Below are 12768 nucleotides of genomic sequence, written 5' to 3' on the forward strand. Positions count from 1 at the left end.
AATTGAAAAAAAAAAAAAAAACATTCTAATACCCCATAAAAACAAACAAACTGTAATGTAATAGGGTGAATGCAAAGAAGCATACAACATGATATTCAAACAAACAGTCTTTAATAATATGTAAAATACTGAGAACATTTAGAAATAGAAAACAATCAGAACGAAAACAAAACCTAATCAAAATAAAAGTTGATGATCATGACAAAAACTGATTTTAAGCCTCAGTGTTTTCGACTTCTAGGGATTCTGCGGCTTCTGCGGCCTCGATAAGTTCCAGGGATTCTGCATCCTCCGCTGTTTCCAGGGATTCTGCGGCCTCAGTTGTTTCCAGGGATTCTGCGGCCTCAGTTGTATCCACGGCCTCAAGTTTCAGCACACGATTGTGAATGTGCTGGACTTTCAGTGTAATTGGCAGCTGCTGTACCAAGTCATTTATACTGCCATGGTAAAAATGGCTTGGTACAGCATAGTCTTCAAGTTTACTGTCCAACAGGATGAGCATATTGTTATCATCCTCAGACACTCCGATAATTGTCAGCACCGCTTCGAGGATCTGGCGCTCAACGATCTGGTGAAAAAAAAGAAAAGAAAAAAAAAAAACATCCACACTTAGGGTTAAGGTTAGTGTTACAGTTAGATTTTTTATAAACAGTAAAAATGCATTGATTATGTTTCACAAGATTTCAATGCTTGCAGTTGTATTATTTGTTCTTATTTTTTATTAATGACTGTTTACTTGTCTTTGATAACCTTTGAAATTTATATTTGTTTACCTTGACAGTCGTATAGTTAGAGGAGTCAAATTTGCCTCCTCCATTGGGCTGAATTTTTGCCCTTAGGTGGCTGATCTCCACCTTATCCCCGACGTACAGGTCCATCAACGCCTCTTCTCTCCACAAAGTTACCTCCAGGAGTTTTGTTCCAGACCTCAAAGAAAGGTCCAGGAGGGGATACTGGGCCCGAGTCATCCTGGCCACTTGCAACTGGAAAACAACAGCCCAGTGTCACAGATGAGCGTTTCTCAGCCCTGGTTCAGGTATCCCCAACACTGAATATTTTCTATGTATTCCCAATCAAGGTTAATTCATCTAAATGTGTATCTCAAATAAGAGTGTTAGGGTACTCTAGAACTGTAATTGAGAAACACAATTATAATAGCTTACATTTGCCTAGGTTAAGTAAACCAGGATAATGTACTAGATATTCAAATGTGCTTTTAAATTCACTAACTTTCTCAATATTGCCCCGCAGACTCAGGTACCCAGGTCTTGTGAAGATCTCCTGTTCTTCCCCGGTTACAAATGGGGAAGGAGGATAGAGGACCTCTTTAGCAGCTCTCTCTGCATCCTCGGTTATGGCCAATGGAGAGGTTTTAAATTTCCTGCTGGTCCGGTTTAAAAAAATACACTGCCGGCCATATTGTTTTGAGAGGGTATAATTTTTTATGATATATGACCCACCCTCTTCAAACTCTGGGTCACTTCCATTTTTTATTGAGGTGTACCATGTTTGTCCATCAGTGAGGGCTGACAGTGTGGTCACCTTGTATGCGCCAACATCAATTATATTGTCTTTTGTGACAAAATTTAAAGCCTTTTGGCTCCTGCGGCTACCCACACACTTCACTTTCAGCGGTGCTTGCTGACTGTAGGGGGTTGCCATCCTAAGAATAATACAAAAAAGGTATGGTTATAACTTTCACAATGTTTCTATTGACTTTATAAAACATGAAAATATAATTCATGACCTGTATATATAGCCTACTTATAACATGTTATTACTAATTTACTATTTATATATTTTTCTTTCCATATTTCTATTACTGTACTTTATTGCATAATATCTTTTTTTTTTCGTTTTCTTTATAGTGTTTCATTAATTTGTGAAATTATCTTTTTTTTTACTTCATATTTCACAGGAATGTATTTCAAAAATACAATCTAATGAAGTAAAATTTCTAATGAAGTAAAGTTTTACCTCAGAAAATGAACTCAACCTTAGCCATAACCCTATAGACGGCCCCTTTTTCAATACCTAACATTTTTTTTTTTTTATATATAAATATTTACATCGCAAGAAATGTTAATCAACTTCCATTTAATAAGCTAATCACGCAAATACATTGCTTGTGAAATAAAAATTTACCTCAGAGAATTACATTTCCTGCCAGGAAGGGGAAAACGAGCAGCCTCTGACAGGATTTATTTTTTAAACTTCATACTCTGACAGGACTTCTCTCTTTTTTAACTTAATATTTTACAGGAATCTATTTATTTATTCATTTAGTTGATTTATATATTGAAAGTCATTGATAAAATTTCTAATGAAGTAAAATTTTTCCTCAGAAAATGAAATTTCCTGTCAGATAATGGAAAGAGCTTTTTTTCTGACTTTTTTATTATTTGTATTTATTCATTTATTTGTAAAATAACATTTCTAAATACACAGTGTTTAAAATACATGTTATATCTTCTGTCTCACCTTATAATTCAGCAGGGGAACAATAGCGCCTTCTCTGGTAAGCGGTGGAGAACTGCTGCGGACTGAAGAAGACTGGCTGTGCACGTCTTTTAAGCGGGAATCCTGCTGCTCGCACCCTTTGTGTGTGTCTCCGGGTGCGCGCGCGTGTTCGTGTTAATTTCTTTAAATGATAAGGAATTTTATTTATATTATTTGTTATTATATTCTTTGTGATTTTATGATATTATAAGCAACTCCTGCGTTGTCTGTGTGTGCGCGTTTTGATAAATATTTTTTACTTGTAATTATTTTTATTTATTGTAATAAATATTTTAACTTTGAATTAATTGTATGTATTGTACTTCATATTTTAAACTTTAATTTTATTTCAAATTAAAAAGGCTTTGCACAGTTTTTAACAGACTCTGGCGGATCTCCTGCTCTTTGTGTGTGAGCTCGCTTTGATGAATATTTTTAACTTGTAATTAATTTAAAATAAATCCCTATTAAATCTGTTTTGCCTGCAAATGTTATTAAATTAACAATAAATTACCCTATTTCATATTTCCCCCCTTTTTTGCTGATTTCTATCTTGTCTAGTTGATGCCTAATGTATTAATGAAACATTTCCGTTTTTTATTAACTGACTGGGTGCGCGCATCTCCTGCGCGTGTGTGCGCGGGCGCGTTTTGATTACATTTTTTACTTATTTTTATTTATTGTATTTTTTACTTTTAATGACTTTTAAATGTATTTTGACTAATTAAACTTGATTATAAGTGTATCAGGGTTTAGTATTTAAATGGAAAACGAATATAGCAGCCAGCTGGCCAATGAGACACTGGAACTGCATAACTAATGAGCTGTCAATCATTCTGGATTCATCCGGTCCAGTGGTCCTTCCTTCAGGTGAGTACTGAAATATTTCTGAGGTAATATTTCATTTAAAGATTATCAAAATAGGTGTGGGTCAATGAATTTGAAGTGGTTAGCTTTATGTATTTGTACTAAACGTTTTGTTACTGCTAAAACATGAATACAATGTTAATTTACGTTAAGTATTATGATAATTCGTCTCGTGAGGGAACTGCAGGAGATTCTGTAATGGTTTCTGTCTTTTTTATTTTGTCAAAAACATTAACTGATGTGCGCAATGTACGATATTTGATGGATAAGCAGTAACAAAACGGCAAATTTACTATGAAATGAGCCCCAGATGTATAACTCAAGGTAACAGTTAACGTTACACTTAGGAAAAAAATAAGTTTCCTCCCGTACGGTCGTGACTAAACAACGTCCCTCGACTTCAAAAGTGGGCTTAATTGGACAAGCATTGATGGATTGTTATATGTTTACTTCACATTTATTTTGAGAGTGGTATTATGTTTACCAAAAAGCAAGGTGATGTGAGCATTTTGAAGCGCTAAACATGATCAATGTCTGTTTCATTCATACTCGACGCCAGAGGGCGCCCTCGCGCAGGAAGTCCACAGGTGAAGTTGGGAATATTCGCGCCGAATCTAGAACTCAAACAACCATATGCCTACAACAAGTAAAACATGACGTAGCTGGCAGCCGCCGGTGTGGGTAGACTAATAGAAAATAATGTGTAGATCTTTAAAGACACGTCCAGTGACCGCCTCATACGGATGTCATGAATCTCTCATATCGCGGTAAAATAGAGATATTGACTTATGAACTATGGAAACAATAAACAGCCGTTGACAACAATGGTTTGTCTGTGTTCTTCAATTAATCTCAGGTATTTCCATAAGAATGATGTATATTTCTAATGCAATGCTAATGGATAGTATGAATATAAGAAATGATCATGTGTTAATGCTCAAGTTTTTACTGCAATAGCAACTAAAGCTACTTACAAGACAAACTTAATGCCACTTACACAACTCATGCTCATGTCCATCTGCACCTGTATTTGACCTATTTCTTTCTTTTCCTTTTGTGCAAAGAAGCTGTTGCTCCTGCTGTGTAAGTATTTGATTGACAGCCTAACAGATTCTCCATATTTGCATTTAATTATCACTGCAAAAACCTACCTTCACATAGTTTCAAATATTATAACAACAGAATGATTTACAGAGACGAAGAACATGGACATAGATTGTGATGTGTTTGATTGCATTTGCCTTAATTTGTTGCTGTTTTGTAACTTTGTGGTAAATCAATAATTTATCTATGTATCCAGATCAACAATTTGTTTAATAAGTTATTTTAATACATGTCAGTACACTCAAATCTATGTAATAGATTCGCATATTACTGAATCATATAAGTGATCTCTTCTTTTTCTCCCTTTGGCTGCATCTTTGGTTGCCAGATCATTGCGTCCTCTGTGGTAAGTTATCCTTTAACTGTCTGTCTGGCATTAACTTTTCCTATGCTGGGTACACACCAAAAAATAATCTGGATGATTTTGGGCCAATTTTCCCCCTTCCGACAATCCTATGTCCTGATTATCTTGATGGTTCTACTGATTATCTTATCAGAATTTCCCTTGGTGTGAGATGTGTTAAGACTGTCTGAACCTGATCAGAAGAATGTAGGAGCCACCCCAATCGCGAATAGTAAATATTCAACATGTTTAATATTTACGATCAGAAATCCTGATGTGTTGGGGGAACCGCGAGGACAAACGCGTGCAAGCTCTGGAGATAATCAAGTGAAACGAAACAATATCCAATCAGAAAGCGAGATGATGGAAGACGGAAGCAGTCATGGCACAGCACAAAGTGAAATCATCTGTAACTTATACAGACCATGTTCCCGCCGTCTCCATGACTTCACCCAAAATCTTTTCTTTTTTTTCCATGAATTTTCTATGAAAATCATTCCACACACTATCATTGCAATTTCTTCCTGCATATCATCCGCCATGCTTATTCTGAAGTCTCGCAAGATTTTGCGAGAATTCCTATGTACACAGTCGACAGATTGAGACTCTGGTTGAAAATCCGTTTGTGTGTGGTGTGCTGTCTTTGTCACATCATGGCACACCACACACTACAGGAACTAAATGGTTAAACCTAGGATTCTTTATCCTCATGTTTGTGGTCTATCACATTTTGAAAATCTTATAAGATGTGAAAAATCTTTTGGTGTGTACCCAGCATTAGGTTTTGCATCTATGCTATCTCAGCAATTCTCAAAATGTAATGCTCTTTTTTTATTAAGTACTTAACATTAAATAACATTTGTGTGCAGAAGATCTTAATGGTTATTTATTATATTTTTTAGGTTGTGTTGTCCTCCCTACTGCCAAGTGGTCATCAGAACCTTCTTTAAAAGGTAATTCACACACACACACACACACACACACACATATACATTATATATATTTATTTATTTATTTATTTATTTATTTATTTATTTATTTATTTATTAATTGGGGTGGCACGGTTTGCTGAAAAAAAAAACCCGAACCGTTCGGTTAACCACACATGGTTCGGCACGCCCTGGGACCGTGGTTCAACTTAAATCTGACAAAGAATCTGTAATAAGGTTTGCTATAAATAGCACGTAAAACAAACAGGGTTCATGATCTAATATATGTTTCTGTTGATGGATGTGCATTCTGGAATCCCAGACATTACAACAGCGATGAGGAAAAACAAAACAAAAAAACAACCCTGGACAAACAATTTCCTCTTGTTTAATGTGATTGAAATATACTGGAATATGTACAGTCATTTATTCCGTCATCATCCGGGTGCTGATAGCGCATGCACACAGATGAGACCTGAATAAGCACACGTTAATATGTGCTTAAACTAAAGATATTTAAACTTTTGACAGTTTACACATTCAAGAGCCACAGGACGCGAGCTCGCACGTGCAGAGAGAAGATTTTTGCATGCGCTCACCTGAAGCGTGCAAACCCACGCCTGAGAACGCTCACAAATATTAAGCTCTCTCTGAAGTATTGTGTTTAAATGGACAAATTCACACAAAAATTATGTCAAAATGCCCGTCTTGGTTAGTTTCCTACAGCAGACATAGCCAAACGTATGCTAGACCTGCCTAAAAAAAAAGAAGAAAATCACTGTTTATTGTTTGTATCTTTACTCTATTGTATTTATTTGTGCTGTTGCTTGTAGTTGGATAGAATATTCTTCTTTTTTTATTTATTAGAAAGTATCGTTTTCCAATAAACATAGCACATACTGAACTGTATAGAAAACCGTGACTCTAAAACCGTGAAACAAACTGAACCGTGCCACCCCTATATATATATAAAAAGTTACAATGAGCACATTTTTTAAAAAGAGTTATTTTTATTTCACATTCTCAATTAAAAAACCTTCAAAGAAATATATGAATTGTCAAAATGTAACTATCGTTCAGGTACCAGTATCAGCCCTTGTAGATATTTATTTATTTTCATTTATTTATAGGGTTGAGGCTGCGTTGGCTGTCTATGCAAGTAACATACGCACAACATGTTAATTAGACATATCTTTATTTTGAAATGTACAGTTCTACATATTCTGTAGCTTTACATAGATGTCATAGCCTTTAATGTACAGACCCGATTCCAAAGAAGTTGGGACACTGTTCAAATTGTGAATAAAAACAGAATCCAATGATGTGGAAGTTTCAAATTTCAGTATTTTATTCAGAATACAACAGATGACATATCAAATAATATAAGTTTATGAGATTTGTAAATTATTCCATTCCTTTTTTACTCACAATTTGTACAGTCTCCCAAATTATTTGGAAACGGGTTTGTATATAGAATAATGAGATATGACACATTTAGCTATTAGTAACAATTATAAAATTTATTTTGAGAGGCATTTGAAAGTTCATGTAAATGTGTTGAGTAAAAACAAGGTGTCATAGCTTAAAGGAACAGCCTGATTTGTGTGAGATGTGAACAAAACTTCTGTCTTTTTTTCCTACAGTAGATTGGACATCTTTATTTCCATCGATGTAAGAACTATTTTTAAATTTAGGCTATTGCTAATCTAATAGCTATTGCTATCCCAATCATCAACCATAAATGCAATTAATTTCATACAAATCTAATTCAGCCATATGCATTTTGTATTAATTTTTTATTACATTGCCCCCCTCTGTACAGTAAGTAACCATTTTATAAATTATTATATTAGAATTGTTTCATTATTACAATTTATTTAACTGCTTAGTCTTTTTTTAAGTGCAACTTTGTATTCATGTTGAATAAGAATGTTATTAACTTGTTCTTTTCTGTGTGTGTGTGTGTTTCTGTGTGTGTGTCCTTTACTGTCCTGTTCTGTTCTGTCCTATCCATACCTTTATATCCATTTTTCACTCAAACATTTATCTTGCTTCATTCTCTACCTCTCGCCCATTCTGTTCTTTCTCTTCCAAACCAAAAAACAACCTGCTGGCTGCTAAACCCCCAAACGCTGCTGCACTGCTTGCTGCTTCGCTTGCTTGCAACCCAAAACGCAATCTTACCCAAAACCCAAAACGCATGAACCCAAACGCAAATGCATGCTTGCTAACGCATCTTGAAAAATAAAGCCACCCGAAAATACTTGAAACCAAAAACTCTTTGAAAAACCTGATTGTGAAAAACCTGATTGTGAAAAACCTGATTGTGAAAAACCTGATTGTGAAAAACCTGATTGTGAAAAACCTGATTGTGAAAAACCTGATTGTGAAAAACCTGATTGTGAAAAACCTGATTGTGAAAAACCTGATTGTGAAAAGCTTGAACATCAAACCCAGGTGAGAATAGTGAACTACACATTCAGAAAGAGTGAAGAAATTTCCAGATTTCACAACGTTGGAATATCAACACTTTTAAAGTACAAAATCTTTTTTTGATTAACTTCAAATGAATTAATTTACTGTTGTCTTGTTATATATCAAATATTGAACTTTTCTGTAGAACTACATAAAAGCATTATCTGTGTTTCATTTCATGTATAAGTGAACATCAGTATATTTATCCATTACTCAGACACATTTGCTTGATTCCAGTACTGAAACATCACCATGCCAAGAAAAGGAAAGAGAAGTGAATCTCAGAAACAGCGCAGAAAGCTACAATCTTCATTGGGCACCACTAACAGTACCAACTCTGTATCAGGTATGAGTGAGGAAAACCCATACGTGCTGTCTGTTAAAGCGTCTCACTGTCAGACCGATGCGAGGTACAATGTGTACTCCAGAGGCCGTCAGTGTACTTGTAATTCCTTAATGTTCCTAGCAGTCCATAGTGAAAGAAATGAGCTACAGAGTTTCGATTTAGATGGCATTTTACAGAAAGGTGATGCAGTCTACACTAGTGTCAAACAAGCTCTGCAGAGCAAAGGAAAATTTGTGGGTAATTTTTTAAATTTTGACGAGCTACCAAAGACAATTGAGACAAACACTTGCTGCTACAACATCCTGAAACATCCCCAGAGGTTTGGATTTCTGAGAGATACCCCTGCACTAGGCAACTATGAAAATCTTGAGAATACTTTGCAGTGTCTCAGAGCTGAAGTGAGTGATGCTTTGCTGTTGTGTGGAAACTCATGTATCGCTGTATTCAGAGATCAATCAGGGAGGTTTGGTTATTTTGATTCTCACTGCAGATCAATATATGGAATGCCTGTTGAGGAAGGCACAGGTACAGCGGTATTCCTGACGTTTTATCAATTACAGGATCTTGTGGACAGGCTTTTAATATTGTATCAAGGATGTTTTGATTTGAGAGACCAGGAAGAGTTTGAGCTGCTGCCTGTATCATTCATTAGCATGATGACTGAAAACTGTGTACGTACTGAAGTCTCCCTGAACTGCTGTGATCTTGAACATGAAGTGCAACCATCTGTCTCATTTGAGAACAGAGCTATGTCAAATGATGAACAATGCTCATCTGCTGATGCCCCACAACAGTATGTACAAGTCCAAGATCCAGTTCAACAACTCTCTGAGACTGCTGTTAACAGAGCCACATCAACTGATGAACAAGCCCACTTGACTGAAGTCTCCCCGAACTGCAGTGACCTTGAAGTTAATGTGCAACCATCTTTCACATATGAGAACAGAGCTATGTCAAATGATGAACAATGCTCATCTGCTGATGCCCCACAACAGTATGTACAAGTCCAAGATTCAGTTCAACAACTCTCTGAGACTGCTGTTAACAGAGCCACAACAACTGATGAACAAGCCCACTTGATTTATCAAGATAAAATGGAAGTTCAAACTACTGTTGTTCAAAATCAAGACAAATATAAAAATTTACCATTGAGTGAACTTTCTCATAACATACTGTCACAGGATCAATTGCCATTTTCAGCTCCAAATCACCAGAATTCACATTTCACAGTCAAGCAGACAGAAAAGCTGAACAAGACTCAAAAGCGAAAGTCTTACTGTAAAAAATGGTACAAAGAAATGGTTCAGAGGCAAGGTGATTATGACAAAAAACAGGCTGTACGTGAAGTCTATGATTATAAAACAAGTAGTGAATACAGACAAAGACATAACCAAGCCATGATGAACAACTATTGGAATAAAATTATTTATAGAGAAAAACACAAAGAAGCAATGAAAAACAACTATAAAAATAATGAAAAATACAGAGGGAATAAAAAGAGTAAAATAACATTGAATTACAAGAATGATGAACAATACAGGGAGAGACAAAAGAATTATATAATTCAGAATTACAGGAATCGGGAACAATTCAGGGAGAGACAAAAGAATTATATCATTCAGAATTACAGAAATCGGGAACAATTCAGGGAGAGACAAAAGAATTATATCATTCAGAATTACAAGAACAATCCTAAATATGAGAAAAAGCATAAGCAACATCTTGTTGACAGATATTTAAAAGATCCCATTTTTAGGCAAAGGAAAAAGGACCAATACACAAACCGATGCAAAAATGATCCTAATTTCTATAAAAAAAGGAAGGAAATTTTTAAACAGCATTATCACTGTGATGCTCATTTTAGGGTTCGTCAGAAAGAATATAATTTATTCAAATCTAAATGCAAAACATCTGCGCTTAAGGTACTTCAAAAAGTACATTGTGCACAAGAGATACAGTACAAATACAAAAAAATGTATTTGATGCGCTGGCAAAGAGAAACATTACAAGATAAACAGCATGACATAGTACAAGATCCAGGCATGTTAAGAGCCTTAAATGTTTTCAGAGATGTTATAAAACAGGGGCCAACTTATGTCTGCACATGCTGCGCCAGAGCACTCTTCTCCAATCAAGTGCGTAATTGTGTAGTGCATAAATATAAAAAAAATCCTACAGTTGCTGCACTTTGCTTGACTGGAAACTATGTTCACATCTGCTCTGACTGCCCTGATCGATGTGCCTTGGAGAACATGAAAACAGAATGGATCTGTCACAGCTGCCATACGACGCTTTTGAGAGGTCTAATGCCAGATATTGCTGTAGCTAATATGCTTCAGTTCACTCCCATTCCTTCAGAACTGTGTGATTTAAATATTCTAGAAAGACATGTCATTGCAAAGTACATTCCCTTTGCGAAAATTTTAACACTTCCTAAAGGCCAACAGAGAGCTATAAAAGGAGCTGTAATTTCTGTTGCATCTGAAGTGGAAACAACAGTAAATTGTTTACCAAGGCCCAGAAGTGAATCACAGCTGCTTACTGTGAAACTGAAAAGACGTCTGTGCTACCAAGGTCACTATCAGTTTCAGACTTTGAACATGCGTAAGGTATTGTCTGCTTTAAGAAAACTAAAGGAAATGCATTCAGAATATAAAGATATAATCATTAATGCAGCACTCTCAGAAGAAGAAATGTTCAATGAGCATGAACAGTCCGCAAATGACATCAGTGTTCCTGATGAGGAAATGGATGTTGATCGCAGCAGTCAAAATGAGAACACTGAAGAACAGAGCAATGAGGATCAACACAATGATTCAAGTGATGACCCTGAGAATACTGCAGAAGAACAATCAAGAGGCCTTGCTTTGGATACATGTCTTCAGCCCCCAGATCTTGGTCAGCAGCTGTTGTCTTATGATGACGGAATATTTTGCATTGCCCCAGCATCGAAAAATAGTCCTGTTAGCATTTTCAAAGTTAAAAAACTTGAATCAATGTCTTTCCCGGTTCAATTCCCTGATGGGAAAAATACCTTTGATGAGCCTGACAGAGCAAAACATGTTTCCCCCAGCAGATACTTTAACACAAGGCTATTTTCTATTGACAATCGCTGTGCAAGAGACACAAACTACATCTTCTTCGCTCAGTTTGTCACTGAAATGCATATGGCCACATCTAGTATGTCTATCCAGCTGAGAAAAGCAAAACCCATGACCCGTGATGGACGCAGAATAAACTGTTCACTGCTGCAGGACAAACAGGAGTTAGAAAAGCTTGTGAATAATAAGGAGGCAACACGTTTCATGCAACCATTAAGAGGGACTCCAGCATACTGGGAGAAAACTATGCGTGACTTATTTGCTATGTTGAGACAACTGGGCACTCCCACGTTTTTCTGTACATTTAGTGCTGCTGAGATGAGATGGCCTGAAGTGATTACTGCTATTAAAGCACAACAAGGTGAAACTGTGAACTTTGATGAATTAGACTGGTCTGAAAAATGTGAAATCCTGAGAAGCAACCCAGTCACAGCCATGCGCATGTTTGAAAAACGTGTTGAAGCCTTAATGAGGGATCTAATCATGTCACCCGCTCGGCCTATCGGTGAGGTAATTGACTTTTTTTACAGAGTAGAATTTCAGTTACGTGGGTCTCCGCACATTCACTGCTTATTTTGGGTGAAAGATGCCCCAGAATTCGAAAATGATGAAGATCAGGATGTTTGTGATTTCATTGATAAATATATATCATGCAAATTACCAGATCCAAACAGAGACCCAGAACTGCACAGAATTGTAAGTGAAGTACAGATGCACAGCCGTAATCACTCCAAATCCTGTAAAAAGAACAAGAAGCACTGCAGATTTGGATTTCCTAAACCACCCATTAACAGAACCACAATAACCCGCCCCAGACCTCCTCCTGCAGAAAATTCTGATGATGAGAATGGATCAGAGGAAAGAGATTATGCCACCGTTGCAAAAGAACAGCTACAGAAGGTGTGGGATCTACTGAATGACTCAAGTCAGAGTTTTGAAACCATTACACAGCTACTGAATCAAGCAAACATGACTTATGAAGAGTATGAGAAACATATCGAGGTGCTGTCTACATCAAGTTTAATAGTTATGGAGAGACGACCACAGGACTGCTGGGTAAATGGCTACAATCCAATGTTATTAAGAGCTTGGAATGCAAACATG

General features: G+C 36.3%; 1 protein-coding gene across 1 annotated transcript; it reads right to left on the reverse strand.

Annotated features, from left to right (window-relative positions):
* Positions 1-214: 214 nt before the first annotated feature.
* LOC128027081 (uncharacterized) lies at positions 215-2225 on the reverse strand. The gene is made up of 3 exons (XM_052614393.1): positions 1231-2225; positions 774-983; positions 215-568 (listed from the first exon to the last, which is right to left on the reverse strand). Exons 1-3 carry the CDS (start codon positions 1660-1662, stop codon positions 215-217), a joined length of 996 nt encoding a protein of 331 aa, XP_052470353.1. The 5' UTR covers positions 1663-2225.
* Between the last annotated feature and the right edge of the window lie 10543 nt (positions 2226-12768).

The sequence above is a fragment of the Carassius gibelio genome, chromosome A14 (assembly GCF_023724105.1).
Source record: "Carassius gibelio isolate Cgi1373 ecotype wild population from Czech Republic chromosome A14, carGib1.2-hapl.c, whole genome shotgun sequence".
In the NCBI taxonomy this organism is placed as follows: Eukaryota; Metazoa; Chordata; class Actinopteri; order Cypriniformes; family Cyprinidae; genus Carassius; species Carassius gibelio.